General features: G+C 40.7%; 1 protein-coding gene across 2 annotated transcripts in view; it reads left to right on the top strand.

Annotated features, from left to right (window-relative positions):
* Nucleotides 1-13122, top strand: part of LOC106556166 (carboxyl-terminal PDZ ligand of neuronal nitric oxide synthase protein) — a 79145-nt gene extending 66023 nt beyond the window's left edge. For both annotated transcript variants that reach the window (XM_087726593.1, XM_087726594.1), the window contains 2 exons: nt 8764-9061; nt 12194-13122. In XM_087726593.1, the coding sequence (XP_087582719.1) occupies nt 8764-9061; nt 12194-12656 (761 nt within the window). In that variant the 3' untranslated portion in view covers nt 12657-13122. The remainder of the gene's footprint in view (nt 1-8763; nt 9062-12193) is intronic.
* The last annotated feature ends 7387 nt before the right edge of the window (nt 13123-20509 follow it).

Genomic DNA, 20509 nt, shown 5'->3' with positions numbered 1-20509 from the left:
AAGGCTTGCCTCTGGAAGTTGTGGGTACTCCATCACTGGAGGTTTTAAAGAAGTGATTGGACAGTCATTTGTCCAGATTAATATAGCATCTCCAACCCTATTGTTCTATGTTCTAAGTTCTAAACTCTCTCTGTGCAAAGAAAGTGGCAATTTAATTTGTACTGAATAGTGAGAAATATTCCAAATTATGCTCCTATATATATTTATAATTGGTGGTCAGTGGTAGTGGTGGCCCTTTCTTCATTCCTACTTTTACCATTGGAAGTACCTCAAACTGAAATTGGGGTTCAATAGGGGTTCATGACAGAGAGCCAAGTATCTTTTCTTTTCATTTTTCTTTTTCAAAAATTGTCAAACAAATTCTGCTTTGCTTTCCTGTTTTCATCTGTCAGCTGTGTCATTTCATTCACAAAACATCTCCTAAGATTAAGGAATTGTTGCCTCCAGACTTTCTAATTAGAGTAGGATTAGCCCACGGGAGGTCAGAAGTAATACATATCTGGGCATTTTGCATGTTCCCAAAATCAGCAGATGCTGGTTATAGGAGGTAGTCAAATGGACCTCAGGTGGCCTCAAACATACAGCAGATGCCTGTTGTGTTTTTCCATTAAACTAATTATAATATTATTTATATTTTTGGTGAATTGAAATTACTGAGAACTCTTGAAGAGAATTATGGAGGAGGTTACGTGCAACATAGTTTTCTGAATATCTCCTGGAACAGCCCTGGATTCTAACGAAATTGTAGGAAGTTTGAAAAGTGTGGTAGCTGACTGAGGGATAAGAATGGAAGCGTTCCTGGCTGTAAGGGCTTACACCAATGGCAATGGACATTGTCCTGCCTAACCTGAAATGGGCATTTGTGAAGAAAACCGAGGTGAAAATAAAGCCTTTCCTTTATGTTGCAGTGTGTGTGTGGGGGTGGTGGTGGTGTTAGCCTTCCTCCCTAAACTCCCCTTGCTTTCCTCTGAAGGTCTACTTTCAGAGATCCAGGCCATTCAGGTGAAAACCTAGGTCAGTGGTTCCCAAACTTGGCAACTTTAAGACTTGTGGACTTCAACTCCCAGAATTCTCCAGAGCTGGCTGGAGAATTCTGGGAGTTGAAGTCCACAAGTCTTAAAGTTGCCAAGTTTGGGAACCACTGACCTAGAGTAATGGGCCAGGAATAAGGACAATGCCCCATGTTCCTTTCCTAACTCTTCCTTTCTTGCTTGGTGTGTAACTTCAGCAAAGCTTCTTTGTTTTTCTAAGTTAGTTCCCCATAAAGCCAAAAATGTACCCTGGTCTCCAAAAAAACACTTAAATCACGATATCTCAAAGGAATATATCAAATCAAATCAGCTTCATTGTGGCATCACATGAATGGGAAGTAGAGAGAACATAACCCATTCCTGCATTGCTAAAACAGGAGCAGATAAGCCATAAATCAAGGCCCCTTCTTAATTCATCAGCTGGATTTTCAGGAATGCAACTCAGGGAGAAAGTGCCTTCTGAATGAATTAGATGAGTGACTTATTTCCTCACCATTATCTTTTATCCTGCAAACCTAGTTGAAAGATAGAAAGAGAGCACTGTGGCCTCTGGTGTCTGACAATCGTGATAAAAGTAATGGGAGAGGAGGAAGGACCGTTCCCAACTCCTGTGGGCTCAGGCCAGGTGCCATTGTGAAAAATTAATCTCAGGGCTGTGCTAAGGGCATAGCCAAGGCAACGAAGTGAGTGGTCATAAACAGGAAATAAATGTTGAGAAATGGAAAGAGTATATATGGCAAGAAAGCAAGTATGAGGATGTAGAGATGGAGATGGGGCACTAAGAAGATGAGGCTGAAAGTAGCAAAAGCTAGAGCAATCAATGCAGCGCTAGCAATAGCATCCTCAGCAGTGGTACTCACAGATACATTAGATCAGTGGTCTTCAACCTTGGCAACTTTAAGACCTGTGGACTTCAACTCCCAGAGTTCCTCAGCCAGCAAAGCTGGCTGAGGAACTCTGGGAGTTGAAGTCCACAGGTCTTAAAGTTGCCAAGGTTGAAGACCACTGCATTAGATGAACATACAATTGTAAAAAGAACACCGTCAGCTCTACTTAGCAGAGTCCATTTCTAGCAGGCTTCCATCCACCCACTTGGAAATCCAGAACTGAATCCCTAGGAGTCACTCAGGTTGTCAGTCTGATCTCCTAATATTAGTGTATTTTTATACTGCATGCATTTTCCTCAGAAAGCCCCCTGGTATTTCTATATCTCTTGTGTTCTTTTGCTAGATCAATGGTTATTATGGAATTATTTTCTCTGTAAGTGCACTTAAGCCCAGGGTTGTGATGATGTTGGCTTTTCGGCTTTTGCTAAATAAATCTCCCTTATTTCTAAAGCAAAACTGTTGTTTCTGCTTTCTTTGCTTCCTTTACTTTCTCTGTTCTTTGCAAACCTGCTTTTTTTACATTTTGTGAATTGAATCACGAAAAGAGATGGGTGATTTGTTCAAGGTTCCTAAAAAGCTGCAGCTAAGGGATCTTCTGCAGAGAAAAGCTGCATGGGAATCAATGGCTAATGTTGTCAATAGAGAGGTGTCAGTAAGAAATATCAGACCTGTATCTCTCCTATAAAGCAACTTTCTTTCACACAAAAAGTTTCCTACAGGAACCTCCTGCCCCAAGGCACTTGCTAAGAGTGGCAGGTCAGATTTCATGAAATGATGGTAACATATCCATATGATCATTCTTGTCATGTTAGCCTGGAAATCCTCCTGGGAGGATTCAAACTGAGTGATTCCTTTGTTGTATCAAAGGCAAAAACTTCCCCATCCCTCTTTATCCAAGACTCAAGTATCCAGAAAAATATAGCGGCTCAAAGCTATTTATAATATTTTGGTAGACTAATTCCACTAGACTGTAACAACCTGAGTTAGTCTCAAATGCAGACAACATCTATAACCAAATTTGGGGTAGGAACTGATTTGTTCTGAAATGCTGATACATTCCCCCTATTCTATGAAAACCATTTAATGAATGTCACTATCATGGAAGAGAATAAATATTTGTTTGTGAGAAAGCACATTCAACAGGATACAGAAGTAGAGCAGCAGAGAACGTATAAGAAACCAGAATAATGTGATTGGACTACTTGAATGTTAACATACAATATATGCCATATTTTAACAGGAGCTGATCTTTAGTGGCATCATTTGGAGCCTGTTGACTTCCCATGACCGGAAGTATCCAGATTTTACCTCTTACTTAATGGGGAAATGTAAGAGAAATGATGGTGGCCAGTAGTTTTGAAGTGATTCTGAGAAATGAGACTCTACAATGAAGTAACTTAAGATCTCTTCAGAATGAACTTAGGGAGCTTCTAAAGCTCTTGGTAGCTACATAGCAGTTATTCCTGTATAATGGAAGACAGAGATTTCTGTGTTTAGGCACACAGTAAATCAGAAATTGAACGCTTTTCTGCTCATAAACGATATCAATTAAACATGCAGGAAAAGAGAGTGATGCTTTCTTTTACTTTTTCTAAGAAATCATTTGAAATTAATCATTTGTTCCATTCTTTCAAATGCTTAAATGTTGAGGGGTTTTTTTTCTTGCAGTGTAAAAGAGAAATAGCACAGGAAGAAAATTACTCTGAAAATTCACTTGGAGTATTGCTACATTTGTCATAAATTGCAGTGAACTCTCATGTTTTCAAAGCAAGTTGTCCTTTCTTCCTAGAAAGAAGTTAAACATGCAAAGTGCTGTTAAAAGGGTGAGAAATAAGGATCAAGCAGAAATACAAAAAACGTTTTAAGAGCTGTTATTATATCTGCTTTTCAATTAACACAGGTTATGGCTTCCTATTTTCAGGCAATCATTTCAGAAGAGGAATATTATAAAATTCTTACTAAATATTTGCAGTTTAGAATCTGAAGATAGATGAAAATGTAGACATATATTCAAATACATAACCCTCCATCTTAACAATGTATTTAAGCAATCTTCTTTGATCATACATGGAATTACTTTTACTGCAGGTTTAAATGCTGAAAAATCTTAGCCTATGTCAGTACAGAAGCCTTCTTCCATAACAGTTTAAAAAAAACAATTACAGGATTAACTCTCAGTAATAGACAAGCTGAACAGTATACAGAATGCTTCAAAATAGTTATTTTGAATTGGTGCTTTCTACAGCAAACCTGGAAAGGAGTGGACAAGTATACTCAAGATTTTTAAATGTCTTGATTGGACCAAGTCCTGAAGTAGAGGCATACAATTTTTTTCAAATGCATCATTAAACATACACTGCCTGCACTTTTTTAGTTTCTATTTTCCTGCAAAATAATTCACCATCAATAGGTTTGCCACTTAACATGGGTCTTCTAAAATTTTGCAAAGATCCAAAATGTATAGCTGGCAGTAAAAGTTGGGTACACTGCATAGGGTGTTTAATCTTAATTGAAACTATGAATTACTAAACTTTTTAAAATGCCAGGCAATACTAATGTACATAAGGTCACTATGTTTGGCATTTCCACTCTTAAAAACAGAAATGTAATGCGCCGTTTAACTGCTTTCTTCTCACATCTCTTACATAGTAATTCCTTTCAAAATTGGTGCAAAATGGAGAAGAAATCAAAGACATTGCTAGCCTAAACAATGTAACAAATGCACCTTTGCTTCTCTCAAGACATCCATCTCTTGTTTCCTGTGCTGTGAGCTGAAAAATGTGCTATGCAGTCTCTTCCAGTTGTTGAATGCAACATTTATCTGCTGAAATGAGAATTTTGGCTTCTGACTCAGCCTGCTAGGCTGGGGGAGGAGGAACAGAGCTTGTGGGATGTTTCATGAAAGTGAATGAGTGCATAGTAGAAAAATGAGGGAGTTTTAACTGAATCTGTTGAGGGATTTGTAAATTTGGTCCTCATATTTGCAACTACATACATTACGACCTTTTAAAAGGAAAAATTAAATATATAGTCTTAGTTATTCTACTGACATAGTCTTTTTCTTTCTTTCAGATTTTCTCATTTTCAAGCACTGGCTATGTTCGCACACTATATTAAACCATAAACTAACCATATAGGCTAAACTAATGAAACATTCTAAGTTACAAAACAAGGATAACGTTCCGTACAAATTCAACCATTTATTGACCCAGAGAAATATTTGTGGAAATACTATCTCTGGTCTGAGACAGTCTGAGACCAGAGACGGTATTCCCTTTTGTTTAGGTTCCTGAAATATACTCTCAGTCCATTTCTCAGTTTGCAATTTTGTTTATTCCTTGCAGTTTGGGCATTTCTCCAATCCCATCTACTAGTAGGACTTGCTTTGCAAACTATCAATGATCTGAATCAGCTTTCATGGGAAAAGGAGCATATGTTTTATCTCCAGGTGACCTTTTGGTAATTTCTAGCCTGACTGAGGTGAATTAGGGGCGATATGATAACTATGTTCGAGTATTTAAACAGTTACAGAGATGAGGGGTTGACTTATTCTTCAAAGCCCCTGATGGCAGGAACAAAAACTTGTTGGGTGGAAGCTTGTTAAAGACAAATCCAACCTGGAACATAGGAGAAACTTCCTGTCAATAAGGACGATTAATCAATGGAACAGCTTACCTCCCAGAGTTGTGGATGCTCCATCATTGGAGATTTTTAAGAAAAGATTTGACAGCCATTTTTCCAGGATGCAATTGGGCAGGGAGTCCTCCAAGGTCCCTTCTAGCCACATGATTCCATAAATCTAGAGGGAGCTGTTCCAGTGACCAGCAAGACATCTGCCAACTTTGTATCTGAGGATAACATGAATAATGCTTTCAATGAAAGTAAGATTGAAGAAAATTGAAAATAAAAACAATAGCAATAGCAGTTAGACTTATATACCGCTTCATAGGGCTTTCAGCCCTCTCTAAGCGGTTTACAGAGTCAGCATATTGCCCCCATAGTCTGGGTCCTCATTTTCCCCACCTCGGAAGGATGGAAGGCTGAGTCAACCTTGAGCCGGTGAAATTTGAACTGCCGAACTGCAGCTAGCAGTCAGCTGAAGTGGCCTGCAGTACTGCACTCTAACCACTGCGCCACCTCGGATCAGGCTTAGAGGAATGTTAATAAGCCCTTTGTGTAGAAATTCAAGATTTTGAGAACAAACACCTGTTCGATTGCATCTGGGTAGGAATATAAAGAGAGAAAAGCAAAATTGGTATTTTGGGGATTACACAGACACCTTTGTATGCCGCGTTTTGCAAATTATTCAGCCAACTGGAAAACATGGATGGGTTCTTTTCTAATAAAGATTGTAAACCTTTCAGATAAGGGAGCTTTAATAATAAGTGATTTCAAATATTCTGAGATCAGCTGAAACTTTAATTCTACAAAAAATAGATCATCAAACAATGCTTCAGATTGTCATTGGAATTTTATCAATTAGAATGTAAAAATAGTAATAAAAATTCTTTATTTTAGGTGTACACAGACACACATACACACACACAAACAAATAAACAAGGAGACCTATTGCCCTAATTTAATTTTACAAGAAGAAAAAGTGTTGAATAAGAGAGGCAATATAATATAGTAGGCTGAATTCCCAGGAGGGAAAGGGTGTATTTCAGATGAATAAGCAGCAGCTCAGACGAGATATTTTGTGTGAGAGAAAGAGTGAAGACAGCCCCTCCCTAATAATTCTCAGAATATGGTAGATGCAGATAAAATGCTCCATTTTGGCAAAATGCTATCTATAGGAGTGGAACAATGAAGAAATCAGCTTGAAAAATCACTTGACAAGCATCAATTGAAGAAATTGGAGAATGTAAGCATGTTTAGTGTGGGCTCTAACAACTTAGTCTAATCCGCCATGTAGTTTGAAGTGTAGGAAGGTCACATGGTGTAGGGATAGCTTCCCAAAAGAGATCTGTGGAAAAGGTAAGCAACCTGAGCCATAACAGCAGTAGGAGAAGGGTATGGGACCCAGTGGGGTGGGGTGGGAAGTAGGCCCAAGAAGGGTAGGAGTAGGAAATGGAGTACAGGTTGCCTCAGAGGGTGGGGGAGACCTGGGACAGACCACATGTGAGCTGGGGATGTGCTACAATGCAGGCCTGAGACAGCACAGACTCCACTTAACTGAAACGATGATTGAGATGGTTAAGCAAAGTAATTACGTGGATACCTTTCTTAATGACCATCTCAACTTGCAACCATAATGGGTAGACTTCATTCCATCAGAAATTGAGGACTACCTGTAAGTCTTCATGGTATAGTATACTAACTTCAGTGATCTTCGCTTACAACTCCGGGTAGCAATTTAAAAGTTGCTGGTGAGCAGGTAATTGGCCTGTAGTTGCCTGGTGCTATTCATGTTGCTGGGTCTTCAATTATCATATAGATTTTACTAGATATTAACCAATGTTCAATTTCACCTCCTCGCAGTTTGTTGACCTATATGGCAGTTCTGGCTGCAATCATTAGTGAATCATCTGCAGTTGTTAAGTGCAATGCCATGAGACCACCACTTGCAACTTCTTGCTTGCTTCTCCAATGACTTTGCTTATTGGAAGTTGGATGTGAAGATCACAAATGGTAATCATGTGACTGTGGGACACTGCAACCATCGTAAAAGTGCCAGAAATATGAATGGAAAATTTTGCTTCTCCTAACTTCTATTTCTTAAGAACCAAAACACAGAAGTTTTTATCTTGAATTTTCAGTTTTGGGCTTTTCCAGTCAATACAAAGAATAGTGTTTCAATTGTTTTTTCTTTATTCCCTCAGATATAGTCTATTTCTCTACAGATCATTTGGCAAACGGTTCACCGACAAAACTGCACCCGACTAAACCGCGCCCGACTAAACCACGTCGCTGATGTCATCAACAGGGCGACAACAGTGCGGAGACAGAAGCACGATGTAAACCCTAAACCTAAAATTAACCCCTAAACCTAACCCCCCTAAACCTAATCCTAAACCTAACCCTAATCCTAACCCTAAACCTAACCCTAAACCTAAACCTAAACCTTTCAAAACGCTATTTAAAGTGCCCTAATCCTAAACCTAACCCTAATCCTAACCCTAAACCTAACCCTAAACCTAAACCTTTCAAAACGCTATTTAAAGTGCCCTTCTTTCTCCGCGCTGGCTGTTGTCGCCCTGTTGATGACGTCAGTGACGCGGTTTAATCGGGCGCGGTTTTGACGGGTCACGTTGACAAACACATCTCAAATTCCTTTACTGCCTCAAAGCTATCCTTGAAGATGTATTGATTGTAAATAAAATATGACCATTAATGGTGATCAATTAATTTGTTACTACTTTTATGTTAATTTGCTTACTTATTTCTACATGGCAGAAAATTCCTAAATCAAGATGAAAGAAAGACAGATACATGAATTTAGCTGCTGCAGAGGACCAGATCTATGAAATACAATTCCCTCTTTGTCTCCACCAGATTTTTCTCTTTTGTCTTAGGATAAATTGGATCAGCGTTATGATGGATTAAAGATATTTAAAAATATTCACTAAAGCTGGGTTTTCTAAATAGCAGGAAAATAAATTAAGAATTAGGGGAGGAGCAAGGAAAAAAACGTTACAGACCTTGCACAAAGCCCAACTTTTGTTAGTAAATATTAAAGTTGCTTTTAATTGAACACAGCAGATCAACAAGAAAAAGAAAGAGATTTTTCCACATTTTTACAACAGGTACCAACCTGAATTCCATCACTGCTTCCATTGTTTTCTTGGATAATGTCTCTGCCTGGCACCACTCCTATTCACAGAGAAATTCTCTTTCTTTTTTAGTTGACCAAAGTATGTTTGAGAATTCAAACACTACCCTGGCAGCAAAGTTGCCCATTGTCAAATCTGCTTTCCAGTCCTCCACTGGTACAAATCTGCGAGTGCAGTCAGAGTGGAAAACTGGCAGCCAACATCTAAAAAACCTCAGCATGACTGTTGGTGCAAAAGTCAGTGATTTCCTGCGCAGGAAAGAATCCACCAACCACAGCATCTTTGGGGTAACAGAAGTCAATGAACGTGCTGAAGCAGCCCTCTGTTGTGGACAAGGCACACTGCTGGGAGGTCAACACCAGGAAAATAGGTAAGTGGCTCAATGAGGTTTGTTAGCGGTTATTTTTTCATCTTTCCCTGATCTGGGGTATATCAAGAAGGGCAAATTTTTTTAAAAAGCAATCATTTCTTCCTGGTTCTCTGCCACTAACTAATCAAACCCTAGTCTTACCTTTGCTAAGGAAGGAACTAGAGGAGAAGATTCAGTTAAATGATTCCATTTACATTTCACTACAAAAATAAAATACAGAATCTAACTCCAGGGTAAAGTAGATAAAAGAAAATACAGTAATAAAATACATATGTGTTTTATACATATGTATTTTACATTCTTTATACATAAATAATGATAAAGAATCAACATTCAGAGAAATACATCATCTTTACAGGATACCTTAATTTGACTGATATAATGAGTTCTTAGATCAACTTCCTTAACTGTAAACTTAGCAGTTCTGCTCACAGAGTATAGGTTAGAGCCCAAGAGGAAATAGGACAATTTGCAAGTCAAATTCCAGTGGGCTGTTCTTTCAACTAGGGATGTAAACCTGAAGTTAAAAATTAAAGAGATATTGCTATAGGCCAAGCCGGAGGACTTGAATGGCAAGTTCTTATAACAAATGCAAAGCAGAGGGGAAATTCTGACTGATGAAATATTCAAGAGCATATCTTTGAACCTAAATTTTGTCCCCTCCTGAAAAGATTTCTGTTCAAACTGCCACTTGGGCGTGGCCAGCTCGTGACTCATCTGGAATTTGGAGATTCCAGGCAGGGATAGGATAGGAGAGGGATAGGATAGGAGAGGCATCTGTGGGGCAAGCCTGAGGGAAAGAAGAGGATGGGATAGGGCAGGCCCCTCTCTTTTTTATAAAGAGTTTATTATTTTTCAGTTACAAAAATAAACATTCAATCTTTCCTTATGCAGTGTGTTGTCTGGGTACAAACATCTCTGTGCAACATCGTTCCTCATTTACCACATCTTTCACATTCATATTAAAATTATTTCCTAAGTTTAGTATTATAATACATTAAGCATTTAAACATGATAAAACTCATTTTTTCTTCTTAATATCTTCTAGTAATCATATCATATTAACATTAAACATCATTATTCTCATCATACACATACTAAGTTTTCATCTTATTTATATCTCTATCTAAATATATTGTCTATTTATTTTGTAGCCTTCTTCATTTCCAAATGCATTTTTTATTCTCCAACCATTGGTAAAATACTTCTGAAATCTTATAATATTCAGTTTGCTCTTTCTCCTTAATTGCTAATGTTAAACTGTTCATTTCTGCACATTCTAATATTTTCCTTATCACCTTCCCCTCAATAGGAATCTCTATACTTTTCCAATGTTGTGTAAATACAATTCTAACTGCGGTTAATATATGAACTCATCTGGTCTGCTGGCTGGGAGTTTGGAGAGGAGCCTGAGGGAGAGAAGGGGATAGGATAGGGGAGGCTTCTGTGGGGCAAGCCTGAGGGAGAGAAGGGGATAGGATAGGGGAGGCTTCTGTGAGGCAACCCTGAGGGAGAGAAGGGGATAGGATAGGGGAGGCTTCTGTGGGGCAAGCCTGAGGGAGAGAAAGGGATAGGATAGGGGAGGCTTCTGTGGGTCAAGCCTGAGGGAGAGAAGGGGATAGGATAGTGGAGGCTTCTGTGGGGCAAGGCTGAGGGAAAGAGGGGGATAGGATAGAGGAGGATTCTGTGGGGCAAGCCTGAGGGAGAGAAGGCAGATAGGTTAGGAGAGGTTTCTGTGGGGCAAGCCTGAAGGAAAGAAGGGGAGAAGAGGGGCCAATCCACAACTACTCATTAATTTTTAAGCTGTAAATGTTGATTTATCAAGCCCGATCAAATATTTTCGTAGCGGAGCATGGGCATTCAGCTAGTCATGCATAAATTGCTTTGATGATGGTGGCTTAGAATGAGACATGAAGGAAATCACAGTTGGGTTTTGATGGAGGAAATTTGGAAAGGGGGAGGTTGCTAAGTTTTTTCCAAGTATATGAGCACTAGGACTACTGTGTGGAACCTTCGGAAGATGCTTTCTCTAGAGACATAAAAAATATGTCTTCTCTAGATATCGTCCCTACTTCCTGAAGGTAAAATATTCCAGTTGCCAAAGTATTGAGTGTTTCTTGATTGCCAAAAAACGCTTTTAGTAATTCTAAAAGTTGTCTCTTAGTGAAAAAGCTGTTGATAATCAAATCTGTAACCTGAGATTAATTACAAAATTATTGATAGTTATTAGTTTATTAAAGTATTGAGTGTTTCTTGATTGCCAAAAAACGCTTTTAGTAATTCTAAAAGTTGTTTCTTAGTGAAAAAGCTGTTGATAATCAAATCTGTAACCTGAGATTAATTACAAAATTATTGACAGTTATTAGTTTATTAATTGCAAGATAAGGGTAGATACTTATTAATTGATTAGTCTTATGACAAAAATATAAACAAAAATAAAATGCAGAATCTAACTCCAGGGTAAAGTAGATAAAAGAAAATACAGTAATAAAATACATATGTGTTTTATACATATGTATTTTACATTCTTTATACATAAATAATGATAAAGAATCAACATTCAGAGAAATACATTATCTTTACAGGATACCTTAATTTGACTGATATAATGAGTTCTTAGATCAACTTCCTTAACTGTAAACTTAGCAGTTCTGCTCACAGAGTATAGGTTAAAGCCCAAGAGGAAATAGGACAATTTGCAAGTCAAATTCCAGTGGGCTGTTCTTTCAACTAGGGATGTAAACCTAAGAGCGGCATATAGTTGCCAATCGTGAACAATATCTTTGGTGGCTAACCATCACATTATACACCTCTCATGATATAGCAGATAGTGGAAGAGCCCATATTTGGCCACAGAATCCAACAACTCAGACGGGGGTCTAGAATAGGCTCAGTGACAGGTATTTTTCAAATTGAAAAATAGTTTTGTTCTTAGCCAAACAACTTAAAAACTTAATTTTGCCAATAACTCCATGTCAATTTGAGCACTGATATTTAGGACTCTGTTTAACAATTTCCCTTGCCTGGGAAGCAGTTGAGAATAAATACTGGATGGAAAGGAGACAAGGAGATGCTTTTGCTTAAGTGAAAGTTTTAACGTAATACTTCTTTTAATCTTTCCTGAACTTTTAGGCAGACACCAACAAGTGTAATTCCAAGACTTAATCCGCCCCCGTTAAGTACCAAAAAGCGTGCTCCAAGAGCTCTGAAAACCACTCAAGATCTGCTGATTGCTTCCGAACCACAGATGAAGACTACACAAACCTTACTTCCTGAGGAGCTCCAGGAACTTCAGTGCCTACCTACTAATACACAGGCAGCTTTTAGAGAGATTGATTCATTGACCCCGATGGAAGTTGGAACCAGCAATAGGACATGTGTGCCTGATCTCATTCATAAGGAGAATATGGAGCCCAAACAAAGTGCAATTCACAGTGTATCTTCTTCCACTCTCCCAGAAAATGTGGCTCTTAGATTTGATTTAAGTGCTGGTAAAAACATTCCTGAACACCAAAGCTGTAAGGCGCCTTCAGAAGGAAAGATACCACCCGTAGAAAGTGAAAGTCATAATCCAGACTTGTTGTCCTTTGAGTAAAACTGCCTTATTTGCAGCAGTGCCTCGCTGACAGAGATTGACAATGAACATTCCCAATGCATTTTTCTATATGCACCTATAACTGGTATCAATCTCATATAGGAACATGTCCAAATTTGAAAAAGCAACATAAATCCTCATATTATTATTTCTAATATTGAAGTCTGCTCGGAATCTAGCTATTTTTGCAAGTTTACTTCTGTTATTACTCTAAATTCCTAGCTCTCTTTTTCCCACAGGGATTTTTATCAAATCAAAAAAAAAAAAATATATGCATGGACATCTAAAAGTCAGTAAATTTCCTGTTTGATCATCCAAAGTGAACATTTTAAAATTTGAGGTTTCTATTGCATTTCTTGATTTTAGTAAATTTCAAATATGAAATCTATTTCAACTGTCAGTTATTGCTGAATATTCCTTTTGATTGTATATTATTTCCCCAGTGTTATACACAGTAATTTAATTAGTATCAGCTTATTGGATGGTGATTTATACCAATCGATTCTTTGGAAACCTCTTTTTTCTTCTTATGTGTACAATAAGCTTCCATGAAATATTGTTTCCTAACTACCACCCTCACCTTCTTTTATAGTTTAGCCACAAAAGAATATTGACTGTTTTTGTAGTTAGGTCTACAAAAGTTGCCCAATTTATGTTTATGATGCATCATGCTGAAGATAGAAGTGGTTTTGGGTAAACTGAGCTTCAAGCTCCAAGATAAGTCTAATTCAGGGGTGTCAAACTCAAGGCCAGAGGGCCAGATTTGGCCCATGGGGCTGCCTTGGAAACAGTGAAGGACCAGCCTGTGGTGCTTCTACCAGTGAAAATGGGCTCCCGAGCTCTGTGGGGAGCTCCTTTTTCACTGCCAGAGGGTTGCACGAGGCCATGGCAGCCGAAAATGGAGCTCTAGAGCCTGTTTTGCTGGCAGAGCACTTGAACCACCACAGGTGCCCCCGACAGGAATGCAGTCAGGCTGGGCACGTTCATCCTGGCCATGCCAACCTCAGCCCCCCAAGGTCAAACCAACCTGATGCGGCCCTCAATCAAATTGAGTTTGACACCTCCGGTCTAAATCATCAACTGTTACCAGAGGTTCCCTGATAGTTTCACTAAAATGGGAAGTGCTGACGAAAAGAACTAGAAACGCATTATGACATTCCACTGCATTTTAGTTTTCAGTGCGATCAAACACTAAATAGCATGCATGATTACTGTAAAAAAAAATCAACTACTGAAATAAAATACCACTAAATGTCAAATAGAGACATTGGTTGCTTGAAGAATATATCTTCAGCAAAGATTGTGAAGAACAATTTTGAAAATTTTTGATAGAAAATTCATTTTTGTGCTTTTAAAGCTAGGCAAAAATTCAGTAAATGAAGTTTTTTTCTAATGCTGCTAGTTTATCGAAAAAAATGTAGTTCTTGAATCATTACTACAAAGCACATTGCCTTTGTTGCAGTGGTGGGTTCCTACCGGTTCAGACCGCTTCGGCTGAACCGGTAGTGGTTTGGCGGCCTGGGTCGCTGGAGCCAGCAGTGACCCAGGCCTGCCACGGCCCCGAACCAGTTCTCCGGGCGGCGCCATAGGCCCCACCATCTTGTTTTTTACTTCTGCGAATGCGCAAAATAATTTTTATTGCACTGTGCATGTACGCATAGTGCACATCAAGTGCATGTACGGCGTGCACACAAGTGAACCAGAAGTAGTGCCTGCCAGAACCCACCCCTGCTTTGTTGGAAGGGCAAGGAGCCAATTCCTATACAGAAACAGAGTTCTGAGCCATCCATTCATCTCCTTCTCAACTTTAATCAGCCCCAGAAGAAGGCCATCTGTTGTCATGGCATAAAATATCGGTTTGATGATGATACTTGATTTACCTCTCAACCTTGGGTCAAGCAGGAGATCCTGTTGAAATGTTGTCCAGATGTTTGAAGCCTAATTAGTTGTGGATGAGGAGGACCGAGTTGAGGCTTAATTCCAGTGAGATAGATTGGTTTGTAAGTCTCATTCCCAATTTCAGAAATGCTCTGATTTTAATTCTGCACCCAGCATTGCTCTGAAAGGGATTAGCCGTAACTTTATGGTTCCTACTCAAGGAGTGAGTGGCAAATAAATGCAACAGTTACAACTACTCCTCGAATGAATAGTTATGCTTGCAATATTCAGATCTTAATCTCCTCTCAACTGGACTTTTGCACTTTTCTTGAGAAATTTTGAAAACTAATGAGTCAGCCCAAATAGTCTCAAACATTTCTCATTGCACCAATGTAATTGCTGTTGCCATTAGTTATTGGTTGGCTTCTGGGTGTAATTCAAGCTGCTGGTTGTCATTTTTAATGCCTTTCATGCTTCAGGATCTGGATATCTGCCTTTTCCCAATAACATCATCCTGTCTGGCTCAAGATCAAGTAGGTAAAGTTCTCTTCATATCCTCTTGCTCAGGGAATGTCACTTTGAGAAGCCACATGACTTCTCCATTGCTGCCATCCTTCTATGGAACAGCACTTGCTAAGCTTTTAATTCTCTTTTTGGCATTTAGGATGTCTACAATTTAAGTAGGTCCAGAGGTTTGACCAATTGTTTCCTCAAGTAATTTGAAGTTATTATTTTGCTGATGGTGTTTTATTCCTGGGTTTTATACTGATTATTATATTCATTACATTGTATGGCTGTTTACTGTCTATTGTTTTGATTTTATCCCAATTTATGAAGGGGGAATTCTGCACAACTCTTGTCGATTGTGACTAGAAAAATCTATTTTATTCCTAGCCTACAAACAAAGTGTATCAACCTAGACCTAAGGAGATATTTCTCGTCAGAACAATTAGCCATTAGAATAGCTTGCCTCCAGAACATGTGGGTGTTGCACCACTGAAGGTTTTTAAAAAGAGATTAGACAGCCATTTGTCCAGAATGGTATAGGGTCTCCTGCTTGAGCAGGGAGTTGGACCAGAAGGTCTGTATGTAAATATATATAGATAAGATAAGCAAGTTGAAGCTGCAGTTTACAAGTGGTCTTTGATTTATGACCACAATTGGCACCGGAATTTCCATTGTTAAGCAATGTGTCATAAAGTGAGACATCATAGGATCATACTAAATAATGACAAGAACTCCAGCCCTCCCCCTTGCTATCATTAACTGAAAATAGTGGGCTGTTAAGCGAATGGAATCCGAGCCATTCTGGACTTGATTTCTTCAACTCCTCTCACTCACCAATGTCTTCCTTTTTGGCTGCCCTGCACCTGCTTTGAGTGACGGCAAGCAGCCGCAGACCTGCATGGCTCTGGGACTGCTTGCCATGCCCTGGGAAGCCAGAGCCACCCCAGACTAATCCCAGTTACAGCTGTCCTCACCACCCTGCACTTCCAGCCCCGTCACTCTTAGCTCTCCTGACCTCCACGGTTTTCTTTCTCTGTTGCTGACAAGGCCTGCCCACCCTGACTTCACATACAAAAAACACCCCACCCTAAAAACAGTCCCTGAGCCATAGTGTGACAAAACACCCTTTTGCAAAGAAAAAAAAAACCCTCCTGGAGCAAACCAAACACTCCCTACACGTGGCTCCCCAGGCTGGCTCAACAGCACGGCACAAATAAGAATGCTACCCAGTGGGGAAGGTCAGAAGTCATTTTGTCCAATGTGAAGGTGCTGGGGGCTAGCTCAGCTTCTGTAGCGAAGGCTTCCTACATATGGTTTCAAAAAGCTTCTGAGATCTTGCAAAGTATTGCGAGAATAGGGACACCTAGTGTTCTTCAAAAACATGCCACATTCCCAATTCTTTGGCAAGCCTCAAAAACTTTCTGAAGGCAGCTCAGCTTTCCAAAGACTCAAGGAGCCACGTGTGGGAAATGTTCTCCATAGAAGCTAGAGCAGTGTTTCTCAACCTTGGCAACTTGAAGATGTCCGGACATCAACTCCCAGAATTCGAAAGCTGGCTGGGGAATTTCTAAGGCCACCTATTGAAGTATCCACATTTTCAGACATGTAATGCTGAAACTCAACCCTGTTTTTAAAAGATATTGTGTCCTTCTGTAGAAAATGTATAATGTTTTTGTTTTTTTTAGAATAGTAATTATTGTGACTGTATCGTCTACAGTATTTTGCTGTGCCTCTCAGTGGGGAACAAAGGGATCTGCTGTGATGGTGCTATTGCACTCATGTCCTTCTTGACAACTTTCTAAAGACATTTCTCTGGTTGCTCATTCTGTGAAGAGATACTGGATGACATAGGCCTTTGGTGTGATCCTGCAGGACTTGTATGTTGATACATAGAAACTTGCATAAAGAGCCGAGGTGGCGCAGTGGTTAGGGTGCAGTACTGCAGGCCACTTCAGCTGACTGTTATCTGCAGTTCAGCGGTTCAAATCTCACCGGCTCAAGGTTGACTCAGCCTTCCATCCTTCCGAGGTGGGTGAAATGAGGACCCAGACTGTGGGGGCGATATGCTGACTCTGTAAACCGCTTAGAGAGGGCTGAAAGCCCTATGAAGCGGTATATAAGTCTAACTGCCATTGCTATTGCTAACTTAAGACAAATTCACTGTTTTAATGAAGGAGCACCTGCAATAGACGTAGCAGCTAAAAATCATACTTTTTAAAATAATGATTTAAATCTTTTTAGTTATATAATCTAAGTTAGTAAAGGAATATATGCAGGTTTTGTCTAATTATTCAGATTGCACAATAAAAGCTTTTATTGCACCTTAACATTGTTGCGGTTTATAATAAGCTATGGTTCAGAATCAATATCTAAAAAGAATACTAAGAATTGTAATCTCCCTCACAATAAATGTTTAAACAGCTGTGACTTCCTAGGAAAACGTCCCTTTAGACCACTTTCCCAGTCTTTCTGGACTGTAATATCACTTAACATTAGTAACTGCTTTACAACAACTTTGTGATGAGCTTGCTTCATCTATAGCAGGGGTGTCAAACTCAAGGCTTGTGGGTCAGATCCAGCCTGCGATGTGCTTGGTTCTGACCCGTGGGGTCACCGTGGAAACAGCAAGGGGCTGGCTCCTGCCCACCTCCACCCAGCCGGTCTCTTTCCCTGGGCAGCTGCAGCTTGTTGGCCCTTCAGTTGCTCATTGGCTGGCAGCTGGGCTGCAGGGATTAAGGCTCTGGCCAGTTCTGTGCCTCTTCCCTTCCAGGCTGAGTTGGGGACTCCGTTTCCAAAACGCTGCAGGTGCCCCACCCAAGGAGAGCAGCTGGGGAGCCAAGGAGGGAGGCAGTGGTGGGCTGCAGCTGGTTCACACTGGTTCAGGCGAGCCAGATGTTAAGATTCTGCTTAGTTTGGCAAACCGGCAAATCCCACAACTGGCTAGCCTTCCCCCACACCCCTGCGCCCACCCATTTCCACCCCCGCTCTCCCCCTGCCCCATACTTCTCCCCGTTGGGTTGCCATTCAGGGTGGGGAAGTTGCAGGTACCTGACTGGGAGCCACACTGATCAGCTGAGAGATTGCCACCCTCTGCAGCCCAAAATAAGACCATGTGACCATCAGTTTTTTTAAAAAAGTTCAGTTAGACCTTCCAACTTCATGAGATCTCCCACCCACCCACCCACCCAAGGAGTTGGAAGGTCTAAAAACTTCCAGTTTTTTAAAACTGGAAGTCATGTGGTCTTCTTTTGTTGCCCTGCACACAGGAGAATGGTACTGAAAAACAGGTTAGTCAGGGAATGGAATGGAGTACCCGGATTGTTGTTGGGGGCAATATGCTGACTCTGTAAACCGCTTAGAGAGGGCTGAAAGCCCTATGAAGCGGTATATAAGTCTAACTATTGCTATGGAGTGGGAATGTGGATTTTGCATTATCATTGGTCTGGGATGGGGTGGAAGTGAAGCTTTTGCATTACCATTAGTCTGCGATGGGGTGGAAGTCAGGATTTTGCATTATCATTGGTCTGGAATGGGGTGGAAGTGAAGCTTTTGCATTTTGATTGCTCAGAAGTAAGTAAGAACCAGTAAAAGAGGAATGGAAAAATCCCTCTCTGTATATTTACAATGAAATCCACTGAGCCATCTCGTATAAGGTAGGCTCTGAGTCTCTCTAACCAAAAAGTGTTTATCGATAGAAGAAAATATTTGTAGCTCAGGGTTGAACTGTGGAGTCCTTGGTGCTCTCTGAGCTTGACGGTTTTCTTCCAAATGTTTCATTACCAAACTAAGTAACATCATCAGTACTAGAAGGGAGTGGAGTTTGCTCTTATTTTCATATACTAATGGCTTCCCCCGTCAGTGTTGATCAGTTGCTTCACAAACAGTGTTTTGATTGGTGCCAGGTCTCTACAGCCTCAGGCAGAGAAGGGCTATTCTCTACACCCCTCCCTCAAATGTTCTTGAAAATACAGCGTTTCCCAGCATTCCTTAAGGCACCTCCAACATGCAAACTGTGATTACTCATCCTAAAATGAATCCTCTTTACCTAGAGCTTCAAAATTTGCTATTTGCTGGGAAGATGTGTAGCTAAAAGTCATGTCAGACGTACATTTAGTGTATATCTGACCTTGGGGATATTTCTTCATAACCAAACAAAAATGTATTTTCTGTATAGTTCACACCCCTTGCTCACAGGATCTGGATGTCACAAAGCAAAGCCCACATGTTGTAGTTAATCCCCATGTCCTGTTTTGACTGGCAGAGTGCTGCAGGAGACTGAGTGCTGCCTCACACCCCTGGCCATGCCCACCCAGCCACACCCACCCAGTCATTAGAGCAGAGAACAAGTTGTTTAAAAAATTGCACCCACCACTGGAGGGTGGGCAGGGCAAGTAGCCTGTCCCGGTTCCACCACAAAACCGCGTTCGACTAAAGGGCGCTCGACGAAACCACGTAGCTGACGTCATCACAGCACGACAACAGCGCGGAGAAAAAAGCACGCTGTAAATGCTAAACCTAAAATTAACCCCTAAACCTAACCCCCCTAAACCTAATCCTAAACCTAACCCTAACCCTTAACCTAAACCTAACCCTAAACCTAACCCTAAACCTAACCCTAAACCTAACCCTTAACGCTAAACCTAATCCTAACCCTTAACCTAACCCTAAACCTAACCCTAACTCTTAACCTAACCCTAACCCTTAACCTAAACCTAACCCTAAACCTAACCCTTACCTTAACTTGAATCGGCTTGCTTTCAAAGCGCTATTTAAAGTGCCCTTCTTTCTCCGTGCTCGCTGTTATCGCCCTGTTGATGACGTCAGCGACGCGGTTTAATCGGGCGCGCTTTAGTCGAGCGCGGTTTTGTCGTGCCACGGCCTGCCCCAGGATCTGCTAGGGGAGCTCTGCACATCCTCATTCAGCACCACCTCATGGGACACAGCCAGCCAGACTGGGCTGCAGAGGCAGAGCTGAAAGGAGATGAGGAAGTTGTTTTTGGGATGAGTGGATCAGTCCCCACCGGGTTCCAGCACTGGGCTCAGGAAGCCTCGTGGATTTCTTTCCATTCCAGGTTGCAATGTGTCTGGCTGGGGAGAAACAGTGCTGGCTCTGCAATTGACTACCAGCACTGGGGGAGTGGGGGATGAGTAGCAGCGGCAGCACCAAGTTGGAAGGTAAGAGGATGGGAGGAAGCAAATTTCCTCTGGGAATCCCCCTTTCTGCCTACATCCATGGAGTTTTTAATGCATCTGCAGATTCGAACTCTCTCAACTTCCCCTTCCCAGAATCTCAAAAGACACCCCAGCTTTCCTTATCCCCCCCATGTCACTCCTCCAAACTTTTTTCAACCCTGCACACCAAGGGTGGTGCTCCTTCTGCCTGGCAACTGCTTGCCAAGAAGTCAGTGGATGGGCAGCCAATGGGCACTGTCCCCCAAGACCCCTTTCTGCCTCTGTCTTTGTCAACT

This window comes from Thamnophis sirtalis, unplaced genomic scaffold (genome assembly GCF_051295495.1).
Source record: "Thamnophis sirtalis isolate CommonGarterSnake01/CBP01778 unplaced genomic scaffold, rThaSir2_p1.2 scaffold_12, whole genome shotgun sequence".
Taxonomy (NCBI): domain Eukaryota; kingdom Metazoa; phylum Chordata; class Lepidosauria; order Squamata; family Natricidae; genus Thamnophis; species Thamnophis sirtalis.
Note: the sequence above shows the minus strand (reverse complement) of the source record. Positions and strands in the feature narration are given on the sequence as shown.